Below are 26848 nucleotides of genomic sequence, written 5' to 3'. Positions count from 1 at the left end.
GGGTTAATATACATCTGCCCTGTGGTTATCTATTGCATATATTTGTATTTGTGCAGCTATGTATACCATGTAGCCCGAGTGTCATCCTAACCGACTATAATTAGTGTCTAGAGTATTTTTTTTAATATACAGTGTAACAGTGGCACGGCGCCAGGCTCGAGCCTCCCACAACATACTGTGACAGTAGTGCAGTTTGCTGCCTCTCTGCCCCCGTCACTCTCAGTGTGAGGATTAAAGGAAAATCCTGACCTCCTCATCCACCTCTCTTTAATGCCTCCGCTCATTTTAAACGGCTCCTCCAAAACTAACTGGCCGGATTACTGCACAGGTGCTCGCCCAGTCCCCCCCGCCCACCTCTGCTCAGGTTTTGTGCACACAAGTAAAAATGCATACACATGCAAAGATGCACTAAGACATAAAATCATCTTTCTCTTTCTTTAAGTGGTTCCCCCCCCCCCCACCTACCCACAGGACTCCGACCAATTGTACCATTAACTGATTGAGATGCAGCGACTCCAGTCCAGTGAGGGTTAAGAGAGAAAGAGACTGTGAGGATGACAGTCCATATGATATGCTGATATTCAATTTACCTGCTGCGCACAACACACACCCCTCCCTACAACTTCAAAATTCCACCAGCGGGGCAGAAACGCTCACTCGTGTGTGTCTCCCTGCCGGAGTCGCTGGCGTAGCACTTTTCTCCATTTTCATCGCCATTCTTAACCTTTATCTCGCTCCTCTCCTCCCATCGTCTGCTGGCCTCCTCTCTTTATCTCCCTTTTTTTTTTTTCAAACGGGCTCCTCACAGGGAAACAAGGTTGTAAAGGTGGGAGATGCTGATATTGTTTGGCTTGTGTGTGTGTGTGTGTGTGTGTGTGTGTGTGTGTGCTCTACATGAAGGACTATATAAGAGAGCCAAGGGGTTATAGCGTAAGGAAGGTTTTGGCACACCGCCAGCTAAATGGCAATGCTGGAGGCATTTATGTGCACATGTGTACTCTGAGAGTGTGCGCTGTATTGTTTTTGTGCCTCTGCGCCTCTGTTTTACAGTATAAATATTTCAAAAATGATTGCGAGCTTCCTTAAATGAGGATTTCAAGGTTTTTGCCACGTTTTTATGCCACTTTGAAAAGTAGCTTGAGACCAAATTTAATAAACGAGAAAACAATTATCTGAACACGGATCTGAACTGAATACAGAGAGGGCTGGATTCTCATCGGTCTACTGAGAGACATTTTTAATACTCACAGAGCCCAAAAAAATCAATTACAGTTTTGAAGACATCAGAAAAAGGCGACTCAAGACTCCTGTACACCTGTGTTGTATTTGTCTTCCTGCAGCCTCACCATACGCTCTGTCTTGTAACAAACTGGACTCACAGGTATCAGAAGAGCCCCGACATGCATACTTCATCCACCCCCACCCATTAGTTATGTACGGTGGACTAGGTAGATACACTCGCTCTGCGGCCGTTTGTCTTTCTAATGGAGGGGGGGACAGCAGCGACTACAGGCAGAGAACAACTCTCATGCTCCTTTAATGGGAATGAATAAAGGATGAGTCGAGGCTCAGACACCAGGTTAAGACGCTGTTTAGCACCTCTGGCCCGGCGCCCAGTATTGGAGGCAGGGAGGAAGAGAGGGAGGGAGACAGAGACGGTAGCAGGAGGACAAAGAGAAGAAGACATCAGGTAGAATACCGGGATGCACCGATGAGCTGGTGACTTGCAGAATAGATATATTGTTGGCTTAAGCGTAACATGCTGTGAGAAGAGGACATGGTGACTCAGGCTTGAGTCAGACTTGAGTCACACATTTAATGACTTTAGATTCAACTTAATAAAACAAAAGAAAACTTGACTTGGACCTTAATGCCAGTCACTTGTGACATCACAAATCCATTCATTTCCCTTCATTTCCTGAATCAGCACTAACGTTAATGCTTTTCGTTCCCAGGAAGTCGACACTTACTTCCTCACATTTGCTTTGTTTGAGCCCATCCAACAGCATCCAATCACGTTGCAGGAGGCAACCATGAAGAACTTAAGTTACCTTACACAGCACTAGTATCCTTATACTTATGATACCGAAGATAGTTCTAGTAAGTGTACAAAAACTATATGGTGTTCAACCACTGGCGTAATGGGGCAGTTAACCCCCAATGTGCGCTATTACGACGGGCCCTAGTGCGCCCTACTTACTAGTTATGAAGCACACACACACACAAACAGATTTTTAGGCATATATATATATTGCCACTTTCATATATCCGCTATGCAGATGTGCCCAGCTTGTCCGTCTTGAGAGTTTGGCACCTAAACTAGCTGCTTTAAATCTTATCGTCTTGTTACATGATTAAACAGAGACTTGATTTTGGACACACATCAACATACATGTTACCCAGCAATCATCACTACATACCTGTATATGACAAGAACTACAAAAGAAAATGGGAAATTATTGCTTTAACTTGGTTTTTTTTTATAATTAAATTATAGTTTTCTCATAGATATTATTTTACAAACACAGAAACCACGATGGAGACAGGTTTGCTTTTTTGAGGGCGTGTATAGAAAATCACACCATGTTTGATTTGAGTTCTTCTTCGAACACAGGTGTATTTCCAGGTGGCAATCGGGCCCCCCAGTGCAACCACACTGCCTGCGCAGTCTATATTTACGGCCCTGTGTTCAACAAAAAATAAACTGCAGTATGCAAAACATGTGGGTCTAAAATTGCAGATGGAGACGCAGCTTTCAACGTTTACTGACATGAAAGGGCACATAGTCAAGGCTAATATTAACATAGGCAGCTAATGCTAAGCTTATCTTAACTTAACAGCAAAGTAAATTTTAAAAAGCATTAATGATTCTTGTAAATTTTCCATATCATCAGTCTGTTGTTAAAATGGCATTACATGTAGTGAAGAGCGCATTATGACTTGTTCAGGTCTTGAAACTCAAAGTTTAGGACTTGAGACTTACTCGTAACTTGCAAAACAATGACTTGGTCCCAGCTCTGATATAAAGCATTCAGAAGTTGTGCAGGCATTTTTTTCCACAGTAAACTCTGGCTAAGTAAGAAGTAGAGAATGCAGAGAAAGCTTGTTGTTGACACTGAGTCTGGTTCCATACGCCTCCACAGACCTCATCTCTTTGATCCACCTTTGGAGAAAATGAAAGGCATTGAGGGAGAGGAAAAAAAGCAACACAGGGAAGAACAGGGACCTGAGAACGGTGCATTTAACTGGTGGTTTTGGTGAGAAGGTAGGAAAGGAGTGGAGGTAGTGGGACACTGTGCCATGGCAACGCAGCTTACTCATCTATGTCAGCAGTCATCCATCGGCAGCCATTGTTGGCTGAGAGAGCAGGACGGGCTGTGGGACGGTGATGGCTAAACCTGCCAGTCTGCTACCTCAAACAGAGTCGTAATGGCTAACACCTGCCCCGGGTTACGGCAACTAGAAAGACCTCGTGGCAGCAGCTGGCAGCACCTGTGCTCAACAGTCAGATCACCACATCAAAACAAGCCTGAAGGATTAGACTATACTGGGAGTGGAGTCGAAGGGCGCCTGAAGAAGCCACAGACAGAGAGACGCTTTTCTTTCCTGCACTGGGATCAGTGGAAAGATTGTCGGCGCTGTGAGGGCCAAACCGTCTCAGAAATGTGAAAAGTAAATCATCTTTAGCACGGTGCCATCAGTGTAAACAGCTTTTCAAGAGCCAATCACGACAACACCTGACAGTCTACAATGCAGCACTGAACATGGAGATAGGTGCAGTGCCAGTACAAAAGTAGTTACTGTTCACATGACAGAAAGTAGTGACAAAGTGTTCAGTCCTGTTCGCTGATAATGACCCTGATGGTACGCTTTTTTCACACAAAATGGGGACCAGCGGGAAGCAGCCTCCCGCACTTTCAAGCTCTCAGAGTATCTGAGGAGCTGTGGATGATGTCTGTGGCCATGTGACATGGTGTGAGTGCATCTTATTTTAGAGTGAGAGGTTGAGATAAGGTGTTAAAAGGAGGGGAGGGAGAGGAATGCTGAGCTGTCCTTGTAAGCCTCGATGCACAGTGGATGTCGTCTCCCCTCCCAGGTTCAATTCTTTGATTACAGCCGCTGCCTGCTAATGGTCAAAGAAAATCTCCTTTATTGCATCTGTCCTGATTCAGACCATTTACTCTGAGATACATTCCTCTTCAGACCGCTAAAGATCTCCCCTGTAATAGTCCTTTTCTTTGACTGATCCTGAACTTTCTCTCTCCTCCCTCGCTGTCTTCCTCCCTGTCTCTCTTTCTCGCCGTGTCCCACAGCAGTTTATTTAGCTGCCATGTTTACATTCCTGTTCAGTCAGCCTCTCCCAGGGGAGGATGGCTGGATCTGAGCACTGTGGTTGACTCTCTTTCTCTCTCACGGCTCAAGTCAGTTACATGACAGTTACTATAGATACATGCGGCCGACTCATACGAGCGTACAGTCGAGACTTTGCGAGGAACATGAAGACACAGAGATGGACCCAGGTTTGAAGGAAGTGCAAGAGACTTGTTGCTCGGAGATGGCGAAGAGAAACACTCAGTAGATGCTTTTCAAAAATAATCAAACCTCACTGTCTGTCTCTGAGCTGTCCTGCATGGTGACTGTGGGGGCGGGGCCGGGGGGACTCTAATTGGATGGAGCTATAGGACGTCCTGAGCGCTCAGGTCCCTGGCACTTCGCTGGCCTCATCATTAGACTGACTGGCTCCTGTGGCCTCCGGCAGAGTGCTGTCTGCACGCCCTAATGACCGCTGACTCACTCAGCACGCAGCAGCGCCGCCACATTAGTCCAGCCCGGAATAGACCCAAATAAAGAGAGATGAGAGGGGAGTTGAGATGCTCGGCGCCCCTTCAGTCTTGTAAGACATCACTTTAGGCCACATATGATATTGTTTTCAGTTCTCACCTGTTAGTGTCTTCAGTGTCAGTCTAATTGCATCTAATTTAGTATAATTTAAATGATTTCAGAATAAACTCAGCCACCTCATTGTTGGTTACCTCACAAGATTCTGCCTGTAGAATTTTTATAAGTGATGTTTCGCCATTGGCATCAACAAAAATGCCTCTGGACGCATTTGCATAGCACCACAAGCAGTCAGAGCAACAAAACAGGGTGTAGTGCTGATCGAAAGACAAATATAAACAGATTACAGCGTGCAGAAATGAGCTGCGATGGTGTGGCATCGATATGTCTAAGAGTTAGTGTTACAGTTTTTGCCATGAGAATTTGAAAATAGTACTGGTTTCCAAAAAGCCTCAACAGCGCTCCTCTTCACTGAACTAGGTTTATGCTACCTGTAGCGCACCTGGCGCAAAGGTGCATAAAAAAATGACATCATCCCGTATTTTGTGTAAAGCGTGAAAGCTGCAAGTTGTCAGTCCTTGTCTTGAACACACCCCATATTTGATAAACGATTGCGATTGTCACGGCCCAGCCCGAGTCAGGTGGAAATCTGTTTGAGGCTTGGACCAGATGCATCTGCCAGAGCAAATTATTCTTATTCTCACTGTAGGGCAGGTGTCTCTCTCCTCTCTCACCCATAAACTCACTAGTTGCTGAATTAACTATTAAGTAAGAGCTTCTCCGGATAACTTTCTGCACTTTAACGTTGACGGAGGACAACTGATCGACGACAATAGTGGCATCTCACATCTTATAATCATAACTCTCTTTACCTGCACACAAATTGCAGTAAGTTAACGTTAAATCATGTAGATGCAAAATAATGAATGGAGAAAAACAAGACAATCTACTGCACACGTCCACACGAAAATAGATCTCACCTTACATTATTCTCATTCTTATCTCCAGTAATTGTTACCACAGTAACGACTACTCTTCCTGGGGTCATGGATTCGTCTTGTTCCCACGCTAAGTGATGCTAAAAACTACTGTTGAATACAGGAAACAACATCTAAGTGTCCATATCGATAAACCTGTAACCACTCCGGCTGATCTCTGTCATATATTTGTTTTAAAGGCCATGGTGCTACGATGTAGGCGAACACTGCTCAGAGCTGTTTTCACGACAATCACCAAGTAATGAAGTAATGATTTAAAAAACAATAACTTTCAAACACTGTGCGTGATCTATGGACTGAGCTCATTCCCAGTATGAATACGTGTTGATTTTTCAGTGACAAATATTCCAGTCGAGTATTGACTAGAGAGTTGTTTACCTACTTGATAGGACTCTGGATCGGCTGCACTAAATCATCTACAGTGTGCATTAACTCTGATGGGTTTGGACATAATTCAGTCTACCCATGATGCAGTGGGGTGGTTGTGGAGGTGGTGGGTTTAAGCGGAGAAGCGGGCAAACTTTTAGTCGTCTGTATGACTTCACAATCAGCAATAATGAATCAGCTCATGATGTAATAGATGGATAAAAGTAGTGATACTGTACAGTAAATATGGGGCTACAAATAACAGCCTGTTAGCTTAGCTTAGCTTAGCATACAGACGAGATACAGTGATCTCAGCTCAGTCTGAAGGTAGCAAAATCCGCCCACCAGCACCTCTACAGCTCACTAATGAACAATTATAAGTTAATGACCTGACGCAGTGACTTCCTGGAGTCCTGCACATAAACCCTCTTAACATCACAAATTGTTGTTTTCACACTCCAGGTTTTGTACCGACTGAACAAACACGAGCTTCAGACATGCTGCTGCACAGATCCTGTTACCTCTGCATGTAGCTTACAGGCTTTACTCGAACACCAGCTCCTAGTCGTAGCTTAGTATTTACCAAACAGACATGAGAGTGGTGTCGATCCTCTCATCTGACTATCAGCAATAAAGCCAATAAGAATATTTCCCAAGATGTCTAACTCCTCCTGTAAGTGCCGGAGCCAAAATGAGTTGCTGAACTCACTAAATGAAACAGTGTGTGAAACAATATAGAGCCTGGCTCAGCAGATAGCTATGGGTTAACCAGGCTGTAAAACCCACATGATGGCAGGACAGAGGACTGCTCTGTGTTCGAGTGACCGCGGGGGGTGGGAGGAAGCAAGCGAGAGGGAGGGATGGAGACAGGGAGAGGTTTGTTTTGTTGTCCTTCTAATAAGAAGACAGCAGTAGATCTCCTCCAGCGACACAGCTTTCCCGATCTAACAAGTGTTCAATTCATACTGGAGGTGGGGAAATTGTGTTTGGACGGACGGGACGGTCCTGACGGAAAAAATAAAATAGGCAGTTGTTAATGAAGAGGAAAGATTTTTCAGGATGTTTACCTGTGTGTGAATGTGTAAGACAGAGAGAGGGGGAAAGAGAGGACACATCTGCTAGGGATTTGGGACAGGGCGATTTCACCTTCTGTCAGGAGAAAGGAAGAAATAGAGGGGGGGAGTGTGAAAGAGACATGGCCTGTCTAAGATACACCAACTGAGTGCAGTATCAGCCAAAAATACTCCTCCTAACAAGTCAATACTGTGTATCGATTACTTCTGCACAGGGCTTATGCAACATCACCACCTCAGTGTACAATTATGGTGAAATCACTGTGTGCACGCAGGGGTTTGCACAGCAACCTGCTCGCCCCTGTAGAGACAGAAAAGTAAACTCTTCATGTGTGCCACAGGGTCCTTAAATCAAACCGCACAATGTGAACTAATGGCCTGGAAACACTGAGAGAACTGTGCTCTCATGGACCCATATATAGAGGCAGGCAGGGAGGGAGTACAAAGGAGGCAGGAGGAGATGGAGGGACACGGGTGTGTTAAATGTTTGCAGGGTTCTGAGAAGACCTCAACCGTGGAAATGACTCAGTGATGAAGAATATTTTGCATTCATAAATCTAGAGGAGACGCAGAGTGACGTGGAGCCGAGGTGGGTGTCCAGTTAAGGAGGACAGAAGCAAAGTGTCGGGGAGACACTTGATGTGATCACCTATACACATCTCTGTCCGTCCCTCCTCCCTCCTCACCTGCTACTCCTTTCCCTCCTGCTCTTAGTCCAGCATCACCTCCTCCCTCTCCTGAAACCCAACGCATCACCATTTCCATCGGGACTCTGATGTGAGCTCGGAGACGGCCGCGCTTAATCGATAGTGCCAGGTTGCCAAGACAACCTTGATTTCCTGTCGCCGCTTTTGCCGAGCGCCGGTGATTGCGCCGGGTGTCCATTGCACCTGCCGCCCTCTCCTCCTCCTCCTCCTCCTCCTCCTCCTCTTCCACTGTCTCATCAAGCGCTCCTCATCCCTCGCCTCCCTCCCTCCCTCCTCACACCATATAGGCACCATAGACAAAAGAGGAAGACAGATATACAAAGGCAAAACGGATTAGACCCAAGAGGTTGGCTTTGAACAATCAAAACACACTATTGTGTGTGAGGCCACATGTGCACACACACACACAAACACACACACATACACATGCATGCAAACACACTTAACACATATGCCCTGTTATCCTTAACAAAAGAGAGCTGTGACAGTTATCATATCTACCTTGGAGGGTGATGTCATTGCACCTGGGGAGCGTTTACTATCAGCCCCCCTCACACACACACACACACACACACTCTCCCCCCGCCTCTCTCTGCTACAGGAGGGGTTGGCACCTCCTGTTTTTTTTTTTTTTTTTCATTAATGGAGAGCTCATTAATCGTGGCTGATAACGAGGACGTGGGACAGGGACATGATTAAGGGGCTCTCTCTCCTTTAGCTGGGCGCCCTTGGGGATAAACAGCCCAGGGTGTGTGTGTGTGTGTGTGTGTGTGCGTGTTTCTGTGTGGGCCGCATGTTAAAACAGGTAAAGGACACACACCAAGTGCTATCTCGAGGACATCTGTGGGATAGGATACTACACGTGTTTTTACTTTTTAGTGATTATAGCCACAGTCAGTTCAGTCACTTGGAGCCCGCTGAGCGTCTCGCTGTCTTTACCTGTGTCTGTGGCATTAATCCATCTCCCCTTAAAAATCTAAGTTTGTCTGGATGAGGATTCCCCTAAGGCTGCAGTTTAATGCTGAGGGAGATGGATCGGAGTCTCTGAGAGAAGAAGCTGAGACTTAAAACAAATCCTTAGCTTCCCAGCACAGAGTCCCCGTCATAACTGGGAACAGCGAGCATAGAAGGAGAGACGTGTTGTGACAGAAGTACAGAATATTAATATTCTCTGATTACTGTTTTAATCAAAGTCTGTGCCTCTAAAGGGGCCTTATTTTTGTGCATTATCTAGAAATTTGTCAATTCAATAGGCAGTCACATTAGTTACTAGAGTGAACAATATGTACGCCAGACTGGGACTAATTTCTCAGTGTCGCACACGCTGCAGACTATGAAATTGTTGATTGTAAGTTAAGGGAGTCATATGATTTTCACTTTGCTAGTTTGTGTGTTTGTGTGCGTGTTTCCTGTTTTATTTGGGTCTTAATTGATCTGTTTCAGACTTCCGTGTCACTTGATGAGAGTTGGTGGTCTCCTCAACAGCAAAGGTACGTACAGGCACAAAAGGGCAAATTGTAAGAAACCATGTGTTGCGACCTGAAGGGCTGAAAAATGAAGCTAATGTGGAAGTGACAAAACTGCACGTCTTCTAATGGCCAAGAGCAAATCAATCCCCATGGAGCACCATGTTAAAATGCCCAGCAGCAGAAATAAACATGTTTACAGCCTGGTACAAAAACGGTTTGGGGTCTCTATAGCTAACTCCCCCTGCTCATCATCATCATCATTCTGCTCATGTGGGGTTGAATTTTCATGTAACTCACCTGTTTAAAGATCATTAAGAGTTAAAGTTACACATAATTAAGTGGCACGGCTGCTTTGAGTGACAGGTGGGTGCCATCTGTTGAGAAGTAGCTCCTGCAGCGACAGTGATACTTAAGGCGCTTGCACATGACCAGCGTTAAAAATCTCTTGATGCCCCCTGTGCCACTGTTCTCCTATGGAAGCTGGCGTTAATGCTGACGTCGGGGTACTTTTCAACTTCAGCGTCGCATTGTGGGCTTCACTGGTGTTTTGACGCGGTGTCGAAAGTTCAGTTTTGTTGAACTTTGACACCGTTTGATGCTGACCTTTCTGTGTAGCACCAATATAGCCTCGCGCCTCCAGGTTCTTCACGTACAGCGAAGAGCCTGGTTTACATTCACTCTGAATTTTGTCTGGATTCTGGTTCCGGTCTAGAGAGCGGGACCGGAATTCACCAAATTCACCAAGGTAAAACTTCTGGCGCACCATCGATTTACAATAAAAGAAAAAGGTTAACTTAATGGCTTGGGGCTTTTCTTGTGAATTATATTCTTTAAATTAAAAGTTTCACCGCATTTTTATTAGCTTGGTGCTTTTATTTTGACGGAAAGGCGAATCCATCGAATTCCGGATCCTGTCTCTCTCACCCTGGTTCGGGTTCCTTACCAAAATGGCCACTAAATGGCCCCAGACTAGCGTCAATATAGTAGAACGCAGGCGGGGGGCGGAGATGGGGCGCGGAAAAATCAGCTAGACGGCGAGCAGTGCGGCGTCGGCAAATCGGCAATCATGTGCAAGCGCCTTCAGGTCAGTGGTTGAGCCAAAATCTCAAGGCACACCTGTATTTACATCTAGCCTCTATAACGTGTGTTATCACTCTCATCATGACATAAATGTTTGTTTTTATTACTTGTATCAAATAACTATTGACAACCAACTATTACTCATGAAAGATTTATTAACAAAATGATTCAAGACTTAATTTTAAATGTTTTAAAATTACATCAAAGCACCAATAACACATGCATTTAAATGTGAAAAAATGTAAGATAATGTGATGTGTCACTCACAGCGACAAACACGCTCCCCATGAAGATTTTATAAAATCACATTACATATTTTAGGTTGAGTTTGCAGTTGAATATTGCAACATTAATGTGTGGTTATCACAAAATCCCACAGCACACCATTTGAGATCCACTGGGTACAGTAATGTAACCATAGCACAGCCATAACTGTCTATTCAGTGTTTTCAGTGTGTTCATAAACGTTAATTGCAACATTTTGTTTGCTTAAAAAAGTCTGGATGTGCTTAACGACCCTCCAAGGAGTCACATATTTCATTTTTCCTGTGAGTACATTTTGTTTTAATGGTTTTAAGCTTGTTTTTACACAAGTAAAAATTAACATTAGCATTATCACAGTTTACCATAGCTGTAAATGCACTGTGCTAATGAAGCTAGCAGCTAGCCTTTGAGTTATGTCATCTCTCTCTCTCTCTCTCTCTCATCCAATTAGGTCACCTCTGGCTCCAAACATCCAAGATGGCGACGGGCAAACTAGAGTCTACAAAGCAAGTACATAGCTACTTCTGAGTCTGTGTGAGAGACCAGTTTGATGAGTGCCGCAGATACCAGAACAGGTATTTTTCAGATGCACAGCTATCTGCAAAGCTTTGGAAACACACACACACACACACAAACAGACATTTACATAAATGATGCACTCAGTATACAGTGTTTCCATGAGTCATTTTTCAGCTGTGACAGGTGGCCGTGCCTATGGGTGACTTGTCGTTGAAAAATGCTCATTTTGATATGATTTACGATGACCGTTCGGCTATCAAAAAACTTTTATTAAACGTGGGAAATGCTAAGCACTATTACACTAAATACACTTAGGTGTCTGTTTTGTCGAGTCATCACAACAAACCAAATATCAGGAGGGAGCACGAACGCTACGGAGAGGCCGTCAAATTTGTTCCTGCAGAGCTGCATGTTTGGTCGAGCAAACAAGTGTTATATAATACTGAAAATAAGGTTAGCACAGGCTGTGGAGCACAAAAATGTAGCAGATGACTAACTAGCTGGTGTGACACATCAAAATAGAAGATAAATAATAATTCTTTCTTCACATGTCAGAGCTGACACACAGATGTAATGCATGTAAGTGATCCACAAACAGGATGTTAGAACGTCTCAGCCTGAGAGCAGAGATCAGTCTGCGCATACATAAGGGCTTTGTGGTACAGCAATCGTTTAGTCTTACACACACATTAAATCCAATCTGTCTGGACCAGGACCCTAATCCCCTCTCCACGGCCATGGAGACAAGCAGACAGTAATCCCCCATATTTGTATATTAATAGCCGCAGTCTCAGAGGGGGCCTCTCTATATATCGTGATGTATGTTTTATTAGTTGGTTAATCTGCTTGTCGATCAGAGGACCTGCTCCATTTAAACCTGGGTTTTAATAAAAACACAAGCGGCCCTGCCTGAGGGATAAGCTCCCCAAGGACACGGGACAGAGCATGACTAGGTTCAATAGACTCATCACCAACAATAAACAGCTTTACATCAGTGTTATCTGTCACGGGGCAATACAATTATTAGGTGGAATTCAGCCCTGGGCCTTTTCCTGAGAGGAGGGTTAGATAAAGCCTGACCCAAACACACGCATGTCACCTTGTTACCATAATGCACGCTTCAGTTGATATTATTTCTGAGGGTGCACTTTAGAATCAATGTGTGTGTGTCCATGATAATCCAAACTGTCCTGAGAAACTCTCCCTGTCTGTCCTCCTGAGGACTTGACCCTGAGACGCTCAGGTGAGACAGATTTGGTTAAAATACAGTCAGCAGACACGACTGGCCGAGTAAAGGCAAGCGCAGGGATGAGGTCCCTTTGGATCTGAATCACGTTGGAGTCGTCTGCTCACCTCTCAGCCCGTCTAGACGCTGTGTCACTGCCACACCCCGCCGGACATCTGTCCTGATTCATAGATTTATCAGACAGCCATTCGATTAGAAGGGCACTGCTTTAAATTAGCTGGCGAGTCAGGGAATGATGGAGGTGGGCTGGACAACAGGAGGGCCATTACGATCTGAGGGACACTGTCCCTTTTGCTTACCAATGGTGCACAGTCACCAGCGATCACAGAGACGTCTGTGATCGCTTCAACCACAAGGGCCGCTGATGCAATTTACCTGCCCAGTTTATACCATTCTGCCTTTAAATGATTTTACTCTAATACAGAGATATGTGGCATCAGCGTGCCGACACAGTTTTATGGGAGGCATCAATCAAAGTGACTTCCATTGGATAAACAAACAAACAGCCTTTAAACATCTGGTTAGGAGAGATAGAGAGAGAGCGAGAGAGGCACCCTGGGGAGATGTGTGGTTTTCCTCTGAGATCTGTTGATTAGGAGGAAGGATGGGGGGAAGGGCAGAAAATGAAACAAAAAAGTAGAGGAAGAGGCAGTTCACCCTCGGGTCAGGATTCAGGTGGAGGTCAGGAATGCACTCACAAACCGCGTTTAACACGCCGAGCCACACACACACACACACACACACGCAGAGAGAGACTCAAAAACATGGCCTTTAAATGCATTGCAGCCAGACCATGTGACTCTCACGGGGTAGTCTCATGGGAGCATCCCCCACCCCTGATCTCCCTGACGGACTATAACAACAGGAAGTCGGCTTGGCCTGCAACATCACACCACGCCACACCTACAGATAACTGCTCCCTCTTTCACAAACAGTAACGCAGAGACATTCACGCACGCAGGCATCCCTCATCGTTCATGCGTTACATTAGCAGCAGCCGTTTATCAGTCATCACAGTTAAGTCTAAGTTTAATCTCTCTGAAAGTGTGCTGTGTGGTGCAGAAGAATCGATGGCACGGTGCCCACTGCTGCTGGCGTCGGTGGCGAGCGAGACGCGCTGCAGCCTGGCACTGAAACAAGGAGAGACCGAGGCTGGCAGGGGGGCGGGCTTTTCAGTGACTGAATAGCCCTTGTTTATCTAGGCCCCTTTGGGAAGTCAGGACACTGCAGTGAATAGGAGCCAGTTAGCAGCGATGGCATAATAAGACCAGGGGGAGGACGGGGGGTCATTGAAATTCAACGCAGGCTACTGTCAAGACAAACCACCCTTGCCAGCTGTGGCAGCAACTCAAAGGAGCAAGGGAGTGTTTTCTATGGCTGAGGCTTTGGGTTAACAACACAACATTAGGTGACCAACAAGATTTTGATGCTTACTCATCAGAAATACCACATGAGAGGTGGAATCTTGTGTTTATGTGGAGAGGAGGATTGGGCAACTGTTGCACTGAAGCTGAACAATAAAAAAAAAAGAAGCACATAAATGCGGCTAATTTAAGTCTTGAACTTCCTCATACGAACGACACTGACATGACAGGCAAACAGGAAAGGACTTTTTTCTCTTCATGTGTCATACTGAGCCCAGGCACTCTCTGCAAAAGAAACAACAACAACTGACCTTTCGTTCCTCGGCTCACCCTTAAATTCACAGAGCCAAATCTTTTTACTGTGTCTGAAAAGAGATGCTGTTTTTCTTTGCCCTCTGTGGTGTGAAACAGACGGGCCCACAGCTCAGCAATGGCGTGGATTCTTTTCCCAGGCTTTCATGTTTTCGGCCCTGGTTTGTGGTCTCTCCGCAGCCCCTGATGAGGAGCCTTAAATAGGCTGCCACAGGTGCTGGGGGCCGGGTAGGTGAAGGAGGGGGAGGCAGCCTGGATGGGGAGCAGGACCGCAGGAAGCCTCTTGTTTTCACAGAGATAAAGGGGCTTTCAGGTTGCATCCTGGGCCGTAATCTCTCACACACTTCCTGGTTTTGTTCACGGTGAGGCGGGAGAAAATGACAAACTAACCTTCGCCCTGAGTGGCTGATCGATAGCTTCTGATGAGACAGGATGTGTGTCTGGCGTTGTTGGATTTGAAGAGCATAAAATGACAAAGAGACAGCGCGGATTTGATTTTGAGCCGTGTTCATTAATAGTCCTTGATCGGGGCTGATTTATGGGTTCATTTATTCCGAGTGCTGGTTCATTACTGATGATGATTATAAAAGTGTGCATATAATTTCTTTCCTGACCTCTTCATTTGCTTTTAGAGCACAATTAACATTGTTCCAAGCTCTTACATCCTAATTACAGAAAAGATAACGCTCCCTTCCTTCAAATTCAAGTTCCTGCTTAACCAGTCACTTAGCGCTGGCCTTGTGTTTTAAAAGATCCATTTACTAGAAATTTGCATGAAAGAGGTTTATTGAAAAGTTGGCATTGAGGAGAGGTGCAAACTTCAGAAGAACAGGAAACACATTCAAACATTTACAGTGAAAGAACGCTCACATTCCTCCTCTTTTCTCTGCGACTCACTCACATTTTCTCTTTCTGTTCTGTTCTTGAGAAGGCCAGCGTTTGACCGTGAGCCACACCCTGTTCTCCTGCCAGAGGAAACTTTCAATCTCTGCCTCTCACTCTGGCTGTAGCCCTGGCTCTCTCATACTTTTGTCAGGTGTTATTTATGAGTGCTGTATAGCTGAATTGCTGCATGCCTACAGCACCTGCTGGTGTTGGAGAATCAGAGCCAAGGCAGCTGCCAGAGAGGAGCGGGAGGGAAAGAGACAGCAAAAAGGAAAGAATACATAGAGCTGAAGACGGAGCCAAAGAGCGAGACACTTCATGAGAAAAGGAGAATCAGAGGGTCACAGAAGGAAGGTGGAGGCGGGTACCTGATGGCGGGGCAATAGCGTGTGGCTTTGTTGATGCTGTAAGCCCACTGGCATGCAGCTAACAGATCATACGACTAATGATGGGTGTTATGAAGGGAACACTAGCACAAAACAAACAAGTGATGAGCACGGACTAATTGATAGTGTCGTACAACTCCAAACATGATCAATTAAAGGCCATGCTTCATTGACCTGCAGGCAAAAGCGCCGGCGCCAGTGTAACGAGAGAGGGGAGGACCCTGTCAGCATGAGTAAGAGGACAGATGTATGATCGCCTGGCTGCGGCGATCCGAGGGTACCTACTCCCTTCGATACCTGCTACACACACATTACACCCACACACATGTATTTATGGAGCGTGCTCGGGGAGGCCCCAGTGTGTTTGGACTGTAAACACCTGAACACTGGCAGCGGTGAGCTGAGCCAGGACAGGTGGGCCGAGACAGGTCAAAGGTCATTGGCTTAATTCCAGTTCCCAGAGCTGTAGCTAATGTAAAAACTGCACTGTGTACTTTGCTCTCGGAGGGGGTCGATCGTCTATCACAGGTGCTTGTGGGATAGACGGACTGAATTTAAGGGTTGAACAAGAGCATGGCAACAAATCCAAAAGTTTAAATGTGACACAAACTACATTTTTAAGCAACGCGTAAGATAAGTAGAAGGAATTATGACACTCAGGTGGTAGACGAGGGAATAAACTGTTTTTAAAGCACCGATGTGGATGAGTGCATCACACAGTGACAGCTATTGAGTCTCCTTAAGGAGGAACTTAAAGGGACAGTTCACCCCAGAATTGAAAACACATATTCTTCCTCTTACCTTAAGAGCTAGTAATCAGTCTAGATTTTCTTGATGTGAGTTGCTGAGTTTCAGAGATATCATCCGTAGAAATGTCTGCCTTCTCTCAGACCTAATGGAACTAAATGGAACTTGACTTGTTGTGCACACAGCGCCAAAAAAATACAGTAATCGTGACCTTTTTGTGAGCTTTTTAATTGTAGGTACTACTTTCTGTGTACCGAACTACACCCTCCGACTGTATCACTGTGCAGAAGGAAGTGTGCATCTACTGCTAGCTCACCCAGCACCACTGAGCTAGCTAAAGTTAAACCTCAGCTGAGGAGGACCCCATTAATGTTTACATGTCATGCTGTCACAAGCCTCTCGTTCATGAGTAGATGCACGCTTCCTTCTGCACGGTGATACAGTTGGCAGGTGTAGTTTGGTAGACAGAAAATAGTTCCTACATGAAACTGCTCACAACAAGGTCTGTGGATTATCTTGAGTAATCAGGCCATGATTTCTGGAAAGAGACATTGCTTTGTGCACTGCAAGCCGAGTGCTATCTAGTTCCCTTACACTACTGAGAAGGCAGAGAGCTTTGATAAACAGCACTACAGGTAAGAGGGCAAATATACAACTGACCGAACACACTTAGGACATACAGTCAATGTCTATTTTGACCTAAGTATAGAATTTAAAAAAACTTTTATTTGTCTTTAATTCTCTCTGATGACACTTTGTGAAACTAGTCCAGGTTGCAGTTTTATATTTTCCATTCACAAACACACACTGTAACTCTTCTCTTACAACAGTCGGCGAGTGTGTCTCGGCTTGGCTGCCTCCTTGGGTTAGGTCACACTAGCGGGGTCATGGGGAGCCCAACAAAACACTCATGAGTTAAATGGGGCGATGCGGATGCTCCATGCCTCCCTCCATTCTGCCCTCCCCTCTGTTTTCAGGCTGACCATTCTCCTCTCATTAATCCTGTGTGGATGTTTATCCATGTTGACATTCAACATAGCAGCCGGCCTTCTCTCTGACTAACAAACAGGGTGACTAAGGTTTTTTTTTTTTTTTGGCCGGAGCTGTCACGGGGGCTAGCCTAGCCTAGCTAGCTGAATGCACAGAACTGGGGGGACAGAGGGGCACTTGATTTGTCAGTCACATCACAGTCAGGCTGTGCAACTGGAATCAGTATGTGAATATGAATGTGTACCCCCTCAGGAGGGCCATTATCAGTTCTGTGTGCTACGGAGAGGAAAATCAATATGGTCATCATAACAGGCTGGCAAAAAGCCAGCCACTAGGCTGTGTTCAAAGCACAATACATGGCAGCGGATTACTCCTCATCTGATGTCATCTAATTTCATCCCTGTAGACAGAGACACTGTGGGACCATCGTTAGGTCAAGCGCATTTAAAAGGGACTAGATATCCAACGTGTGTGTCAAAAAGACAATGACAAAAGACACAAACTGACAGTCAGGTGGTCTGAAGAGAAGCTACAACAGAGGTTTGCCCTGATGAGTTTCTGCCATAAACACAAGCTGGCGTAAGAGCCCCTTACCGGGCCCGCCTTCTGCCTATTGTGTCAGTCCAGTCTTTTTCATTAACCGCTCCACTGAGGACCACAAGGGAGGGGAGGGGATGGATGGGCGGGAAGGGAAAGAAGGAGGTGGTGGTGATGATGGAGGGGGGACAAGGAGGGGTTTGCACACAGACCCAAAGGGACTCACTGTGGACCTGAAGAGCCGCCACCAAATACATGATTAAAAACACACATCAGCAAGCAGCGCCAGGCACACCATACACAATATTTACCTCCACCAGGATGGCAATTTAGAGGCAATCTCTCCCTCAAGTATACACACTACCCGAGAATATTATCTCTCACGCCCACACTTGTGAGGAGGGGCTGAGAGGGAGGGAGAGACCAACAGGGAACGAGGGACAGTTAATGTGAAAGAAATGAAGAAAAGAGCAGAGTTTGTGAGGTTGAAGTCGTCCTGCGAACACACCTGTCTGCCCATGACTCACTGCTCTGGAGTCAGGAGAGGAGAGGAGGGCAGAGGAGGCTTTTCTGCTCAGTTGGTTTACATGATACACTTAGCTGAGCTCTCCTCCCTACATTGCACTGCAACAAATACCTTGCCTACACCACTCTCTGTGTCACTATCAGTGTTTAAGGTCGAGGCTGTTGCAGACAACTCACTCAGTAGCAACATGCAAGTCACTATGGCTGCCGCTCCACATGTTGTGTCACATCAAGGCAGCAGTCCTGGTTACTACAGTAGCTAAATGATATTCAGGCTGCTATTCTGGGGGGCCGCGTTTTGATCCGGAGCAACGGTTGTGTTTTTGTTCAGTTCACTGAGCTGGCACGTCGCTACAAGCTCCCACCGCCTCGCCCCTGTATCACCCCCATGCTCAATATTTTTGTCCTATTCAGGGAGAGTGTTGGCGATCTGCGGATGGCTGCGTCAGCGTCAGTTAGGGAGCCTCCAAGGCGTGCGGCCCCATCACATTGTCCTGTCATGCAGATGGACCCCTCATGGCCCATGCTGGGGATCTGGGGAAACTCCTGCCTGCTGTGCCAAATTAAGCCTTCACCCTGACATTAAAAATAGCACACCGGGTAGCACATTGCCACTTTAAAATACACGGGACATAAATGCCACGGGGATGCGTCGGCGTTAGCGTTAAAGCGAGCGAGCGTGACGCAAGCGTAAGCTACATTTCCAAGACAAAAATGTCAAACAGAGCACTGCAAAGCAGGCTCTTGAGGGCCCGAGGGCTGCGTGAGAGAGGGATTTGATGAATTCTGCAAACGTTCCGCGGATTCCTCCCTCACGGGGACCTTTGGGAAAAGAATGGGTCATATGCAAATGGCATGCACAGTATGGAGGAGAAGTTTCCCACAAGCTGAGTGTGAAAAGGGCTCTCCCTCCCCATGCCGGGCCCGCTGAATGGGCCTTTTCTTCTGCCACTGAAAGTGTATGAGGTAGAGCAGGCAAACTGCAAAGGTAACTAGGCTCTTTCTCCTCAGGCTTTCTCACTAAAGCCCGAACACACAATGGTTCATTTAAGCATTCAGCCACACAAACCCCAATAAAGCACATCCAAGCGCAGTTAAGGGGGTTACTGAAACTGACTCTGGGTTTAAAACTCCTGCTTTACGAAGGGAGAGCACCTTTTTAAAGGCTAATGCTCTCAGCCTCCATGGGAGCAGCTAATCATTAAGCTGCCTTAACAGAGGTGGGAGTGTGGTCGTACATCACATAATTTTAATTCCCCCGAATGGTCAGATGAGGACAGGCCTTTTCCCACCCTGATGGACATGCTTAGGGATGAAGACACTTTTATTCAGTTAAGAAACTAACAAGTAAAAAGTTGGGATTTTTACCTGCGTGAGGTCTAAAATATGCTTTGAGTTATTTTTGCTGATGCTTGTGCAAAACATAGTCTTGACCCTAAAAACCACACAGCTCTGGGAGATAGCTTCCATGTGTGTCATGCTTTTCATCTGCCAGCACCAGTCCCCTCACTTGTCACCTGTTGTAAAATTCTTTAGTCACCTCGGTCGCTTCTCACCAACTCTCTCCATCCCCCCTCTCGGCTCCACAGGGAACATGGAGCCCACAGTTTAAGGGGTCAGGGAGGAACGGACGGAGAGAAGGAGGGAGCGGAGAAAAAGCTCCCCCTCCTCCTCCTCCTCCTCCTCCACCTCCACCTCCTCTCTTCCCCTTTCATTGAACAGACTTTAACACAAACACAATTGGACATGCTGGAAGCCTCACAATGGCACAGGGGGGGAAAGTGAAGTCATACTCTAGGCACGCATGGGTGCCTAGGTCAGGGGGCAATCAACAGCACCCCTGGCTACTGTGTCTTAACCCCCGCGACATAAAGGACGAGCTCTGGAAGGAGGAGTGAGAGGGGAGAGAGCGGAGGCGAGGACGGAGGGAGGAGGGAGGAGCGGGGGTGGGGATTTTCTTCTTACTTGGCACTTTTAAATGAAGCTGCTGAGGAAGTTGGTGAAAAGCAGTGAGATAAATGAAAAATTTCCTCCTCTGCTCAACTCTTCACACAACAGGGGTGGACCTTTTAAATGTAAACAGATGTCCTTTAAAACACTGAAGTGGCATGTGGAGCCACAGAGCCAATCCCCAACTCCTCCGAAGCCCTCAGCCCAAAACACCACTTGTTTCGCCTAACAAACTGTAGCTGCAGCTATACACCCTTGTTTTTTATTGTTCTCCCACAAACTTACAGCATGTGGTTGTATTCAATAGTTTCTCGACACAGTGAGAGAGTCCAGGGCACTAAGTTTAGTTTAAGTATAGTTTTACCAGGCCAATAAACATGCTCTTCAACATTACATGAGCTGCTGCTGCCAAGCGCCAAGCCCACAACCTCATTTTCCTTATTTGATGGATGATTCATCAAGGTGCAAGTGTGTGTGAGAGCATGCCTCGGAATGAGAGGCAGAGAGACGGAGGGCTGGAAGATTAAGGGATGAGAGAAATGACCCGTGTAATATTGTCAAATAAATAGAAACCCTAGCTACCTGTGTGCACGCTCATTTAGAAGTGTCTCCGAAAACAGGCCCTGGCTCCTGAGCGCGGGCACAAAGCTGTCCCAGCACAGCCCTGTTTATTTTTGCAAAGAATGTTAACACCGGGCACATTCCTCTATTCCCAAATTGCTGTGTTAAATTACTGTTGCAGGGAATGGCTGCTATTCCTTAGGGGAGCTGAGCAGGGAGAAGCGACAAAGGAAGCTGTAGTATCCCGCCGATTGCAAACACCTGTCGTCCTGCAGGCTGTTAACACCTCTCTGTTTACAGCGGGGAATGGAGCTCACCTTGATCTCAGCTCCCCCCTGCTCGCCAGGGACCTGGCACAGCCGCTGACCATAACAAGCTGGGCACAACTTGAGGGCATGTTTAATTATAAAAGGCCCGAGCTGTGGCTGTTGAAACTTTTCTCACTATAAAAAAGTAGTTATAAGGCTGGAGCTGGTTTCAGGAGACCGAAGTGTAACAAAACATGCAACAGCAGTGTCACAGAGGAATCAAAATGCAGAGATGTTGATTTGCATGACAGATCACCAGGAGGTGGGAAGCGAGGACTTAAAAGCAAATGCAAATGAGGCAAAGTAACAAGGAGCACATCTGTTTGCTTTAAGATGTGACTTTAAATAGCATCATTTAATAAAACCCTGTTAAGTTAAAAAGAAAGCAGCAGCACATGACAGGTAGACATCTCCCCTTCCTCCCACTAGCCTGACACACATCCACACCTTGACAGCAGGGACCGTTATCTAAGGTGTGTCCACACCTTGCACGTAATGAACTGCACACACGCTCCTGCATAGCCGAACACACCCCGTAAAGAGACGAGATGACAGGGGAGAAAAACACGCATCAGTCATCAGGGATCCACTGATAATTCACACGACAGCAAGAAAACACCGTTTGGTCGCGTCTCCTCCCACGGACCACTGTTTATAGCAGCACAGACATAAGAAAGTAGCGCCTGTTACTAAGCGTGTCCATCCATCCATCCCGTAGGTATCTGCTGGGGTTGTTTTGACAAAATAACGTCACCCTGGCGGAACACATGTTGACGAAGACAATTAAGAGAATTATAAACAGTGAAAAACGTCGCTTTCATTCACGACAGCTAACGATAAATGCGTTGAAACGGGAAAACAGGCGGCGACAAGTAAAAAAAAAGTCGCTTAAATTCACCGTGTTATAACCAAACTCAACATTTATGTTTGTAACACAAACAGGAAATAAATGTAGCGACATCGTTTCCTTAAAAACAATCCCATTGGCTACTTTACAACCATTTAAACAATATTTAACCGAACGCCGCGATAAAACGCAAACGGAAACGCACATTAATAATAGGCTACCTCTGTGTATTATTGTTAAAACAAAAAAAATATGTGTTGAATTAAAAACAGAATTAAGCAGGAAGACACAGCAGGAGTGTGTTTAAGCTTCGCTCGCGACCACGGTCCTACAAGAATCAGGATTCCCAGCGCGCGACTGCTGAGGATCCGCTGTCCTTATATGGGCAGCGCTCGCCCAGCTCACACAAACAGCGCGTGAGATATCCCTCGTTCTCCGGAACCTCTGTTGCCCAAACCGTGTTCCTGTCCTCACTTAAACATTTGAACATGTATTTATTCATTTAACGTGAAGTGTGCGAGCAGCGCGAGACTAAAAGTAATAAGTTGGTGAATGGGGGAAAAGAGACCTGCGCGAAAAATTAAAAAACATGCTCCAACACAACATTTCGTCTTTTTTCTGCCTTTAAAACACTGTTAATGTGTCGACGGTGGTGTAAAGATAATTACAAGTACACGGCAGGTGGGATTAAACAGGCAAAATGCGGGTTTGTGAGTCCTTAGTGCAGCAACAGTGTCCCTATCGCTACCTGCCATGAGTGAGCAAAAGACAGAAACACACACCAAACTGTTCACTTCATCCTCTTTCACACACATAAAGCACACCCGCTTTAGTTAAGGTGAAAACACACACCTATATTTGATGTTTTTTAACCCAGTTTGTTAAAGACAAGCAGCGTGTCGAGGTCCGCAATAACAATCAGGTAGCCTGCTCCCCTCTGAAACAGGTCCGAGTTTGGTGTTAGGCTCACAAACTCGACAGAACGAGGCAAAATCAATGAATGCAAAGTGTGTAAAGAAGGTGGAAGTGTGTTTAAAATGAGTAAAGAAGAATAAAGTGCAGACAAAAGCGGGTCCACTCATAGAGGTGCGTGTAACGGTCTCCGGTGCAGCGGACCGCTAGGCGGAGGGAGAGACGCGACCCAGGTATAACGGTACACCACATAGGGCTGGAATACAGCGCTCACTTGCTACTTCTCAGCACTTTCTGGTGCTAAAAACCGGACTTGTGTGCTGCCAAAGTTTCCGGTGAAATTACCGGGAGACAGAACAGGCTCTGGACGGTCCCCTTGACAGGAAAGCTCCGCGTAAGGAGTAGTTTAACTCACCGTTGTTCCTCCTCGGGTTCGCCTGCTTTCTGCGCTTACACCTGGGGCCATCCGCCATGATCCTTTCGTTGTGTCTAAATGCTGCCGGAGAGTCACCTCCTCTCTCACCCCCTCTCCCCCCTCCTCCTCCTCCCTCCCCTTCACCTCCCCTTCTCCGCACCTGGTTTACGACACTTTAGCTTTACGACATCACCTTCCCGCACCTCCCCGACCCACGCTGCCAGCACCGTTCAGAGGGACTACTGGAAGTGAGGGAGATGACTACATGCGCTGTACCTGCCCTGCCGCGCACTCATGTGTCATGACTTGAAAGCAGGAGATAACACACGTTTGTTTTCTGTGTCTTTATAGCAGAATGTGAAGGCAGCAGCCCAGGTGACACTAGTTTTTTTAAACTTATTTTTTTTATCAGATTTTTAAACGGGCAGTGACATCACAGGCAAAGGTGAAATACCCAGAAAATAAGAAGAAGCAAAGCTACACTGTAGAGCCACTGACAACAGGTCCTCCATGTCCATGATCATCTCTTAAGACCGCAAATGTCCCCATGATCCCCAACTTTGACCCCTGGATATCCAGAAATCTTCCAGTCATCCATGAGCCACCATCCACCCCACATGTCCCAACACCAAGGGGGAAAAAACAAAACTCACCAAACAAAACAGATCACTTCCAAGTCAAATAAGATTCCCATTTTTCCCAATATTGTTCACATTTTTTTTTTGTCTTCTGACCAATCAGAGGCTGTTGGAGACTCTTCACTCAACCATTTCCTGGTTATAGCATTTTTAAAACCTGTATTCGTAGCTCAGTCGGCTCATTTCCCAACAGCCTAACACATTTTACTTTTGGTTAAATGTTATTAAAACTATTTGAGATGAACAACAACATGCACATCTCTGCTACAAATGAACAGCTGTCGATGTTACAACCATGGGTGGGGTTAGTTCTAACACTTGCTAATATCATACAATTATTTCTATACACTACAGGTCTCTGTCTGCATCAGGGGAAGGACAGGTATCTATCCATCTGTTAGTCTATCATAGATATTCAATGGGTGGACCGATAGGTGTCTTAAGGCTGCTGTGAAACGATGTCTACATGGGTGAGAAAATCAGTGTTTTTGGAATAATTACATCAATATCTTGGTCAGAAAATGTTATTATGTTGGCTTTTTTATTTTGTATTTATTTGTTTGTTTGTTTTTAATTCTTTTTTTTTTTAATTATTTTTTATTTTATTTTTTGAATTATTTTTATTTTACTATTATTTTTTTTACTTATTTTTTGTATATCGTTGTGTTGTTTATACATTTGTATATGCTCTGCTCTACATTGGCATTTGAAGATGTTGTGATTAATACAGTAATCATTATACAGGTCATTGTGATTTAGGAGTCAGGCGTCTGCTCCTCAGAGTTTTCTCATCCAATCAGTGGCACCAGATGACCAATTCATCACACCTGGTAAGTAATCTGTAATCTTTATATTATTATGTTTTTTGCACTTTGAGCACTCTTGTTTTCGTGCACGGAAGTTGAATTGGTGTACAGGTATTTTTTCTGCCATCCTCTCTGGACTGATAGATGTACATGAACTGGGTAACCTGGATCCACATGTCAAAATATGAGTACTGAATGTATGAATATTGACAAGACTGTGAAACTGTGTGTCAATAATATACCTGACAAATTAAAATATGGAGTATATGTCATTTAAATAAGAACATTAGCTCAAACTGAACACAAGTTTGAAGTGCAAAAATAGAGAAAATGCAGCTAGTTCACATTACATGATTTTCACCACAATTTTGACGTCGCAGAGGATCTTGAGAGCCACCTTGGGTCGGAGGTGAGTCGGCAGGTAGTCTGCCATGATGAGTCCTCATGTGTGAACAAGCCTAGGAGCAAGTTGCCCCCTCGTCTGTGACTGGGACTGGATATCTGGCATGCTAGAAAACTGACACGACTGACAAAGAGCATCAGCCAACGAGAGGCGGGATACGTCCCACGTCAGCACACAGGAGGACGGAAGAAATGTGAGGAGGACAAGCCGCAAGTGGAGTTGCTTATTGGGCTTGCTCTCTACACGTCACCTTTCTCTATATATATCCATCTAATAAGTTATTTAAACACATGATAGTTGCTTCTTTTGGGCTTGTTTCCATAGCCCTGGTTGCTTGTTTCTCTCCCAAGACCTGGCAACACTGACAAGCCGGCAAGCAACAACAACAATGGCGGCGTCCACAGGATCACGGGGAGCGCGTTGTGTTTGGACCCAGGCCCTGGAGACAGATCTGATTCAACACTGGGAAGAATATCCATGCCTTTACGATGTGTCGTTTCCAAGTTTGGTGACGTCACAACGTTATCTGGGGCTCTGTCGGCGAGGGCTCGGTGGAGAAATCTTATGGCACACACAGGTTGTAACACAGTTGGCGAGACTCCCGCTGACAGAAACACACGTCGCCAGGTATGAGCACTCAAAATATTACGATAGTCTCCGTGACGCAAAATCAGGGTGAAAATAGTGTAATGTGAACTAGGCTTAAGTTGTAACACAGCGTTATAGCTAACCCCGCTGGGTGGAAATTTTTATCAAGCCTAGCTAACACTTGCAGGGAGTTGGTTACATAGTTCAAAATGGTGCTATGTTTTAGCCAACAAGACGGTTATCAAAATGACACATGGTTGACTTACGCAGACAGCTGAGTAATCAAAAAACAAATATAACAAAGAAATTTACGTAAATCGTCCAAAAAACAGTCTTTGTTACGTCAAATCTCTGTGGGATTTTGCAGGCTATTGCAGTCAACTGGCCACAAACACGAAAACAACGACCCTGTGTAACCACGTTAGGTTTTGCCCCGCGCTCCCCTATTCATAACATTAAAAAAACTACCTATTGTATTTAATTTGTTAGTTTGTTTTGTCCCACAAAATATCATTTTTGAGAGGGCAGAATATCTGCATTTGGAAATGTATTACTTTCTTTCTATTACACACACACACACACATGAGTAATTGGTCGAAGATGAATTATTCTGTGACATAATTAGTGCACATTATAACGTCACGAGCACCTTCAAGTATGTCATTTTGCTACCCAACTTTGACCTACAGACCTGCTGTTTACGTCATGTGTTTGTGTGTTTGTGTGTGTGTGTAGCACAGTAGGACAGAAACGCAGCAGACAGAGGGTGTGTGTGTGTGTGTGTGTTAGAGAGGAAGAGGTCATGAGACTGTCATCACTGATTCGATCCTCCACCTAAAGAAAAACCCTGCTGTTCTCCTGAGCCACGCTCACTGCAGTGGATGCAGACAATCCTCCACACACACACACACACACACACCACTTACCACACTAGGCTCTGTGTAAATAGAAAGGAAGAAAAAAATCAGGGATCACATGTTTGAGGTGAATTCTCCTGGAAACTTATAGTGACAGGAAAGATGAAGTTTATAAACTCAGCACAGGATGAAATGATGCTTGAGATCCCATGACATGCAATTATAGGTCAGAGGAGCAGCAGTTGCTGCCGGGCTG

At 45.6% G+C, this 26848-nt stretch overlaps 1 protein-coding gene across 1 annotated transcript in view; it reads right to left on the bottom strand.

The window, feature by feature from the left end:
* Window positions 1-23515, bottom strand: part of zeb1b (zinc finger E-box binding homeobox 1b) — a 60674-nt gene extending 37159 nt beyond the window's left edge. Inside the window, exon 1 of the mRNA XM_033638886.2 lies at window positions 23301-23515. Coding sequence (XP_033494777.2) covers window positions 23301-23358 — 58 coding nt within the window. The 5' untranslated portion in view covers window positions 23359-23515. The remainder of the gene's footprint in view (window positions 1-23300) is intronic.
* Window positions 23516-26848: the final 3333 nt, after the last annotated feature.

The sequence above is a fragment of the Epinephelus lanceolatus genome, chromosome 20, assembly GCF_041903045.1.
Source record: "Epinephelus lanceolatus isolate andai-2023 chromosome 20, ASM4190304v1, whole genome shotgun sequence".
Classification (NCBI taxonomy): Eukaryota; Metazoa; Chordata; class Actinopteri; order Perciformes; family Serranidae; genus Epinephelus; species Epinephelus lanceolatus.
The sequence above is the reverse complement of the archived record's forward strand: the minus strand, read 5'-3'. Positions and strand labels throughout refer to the sequence as shown.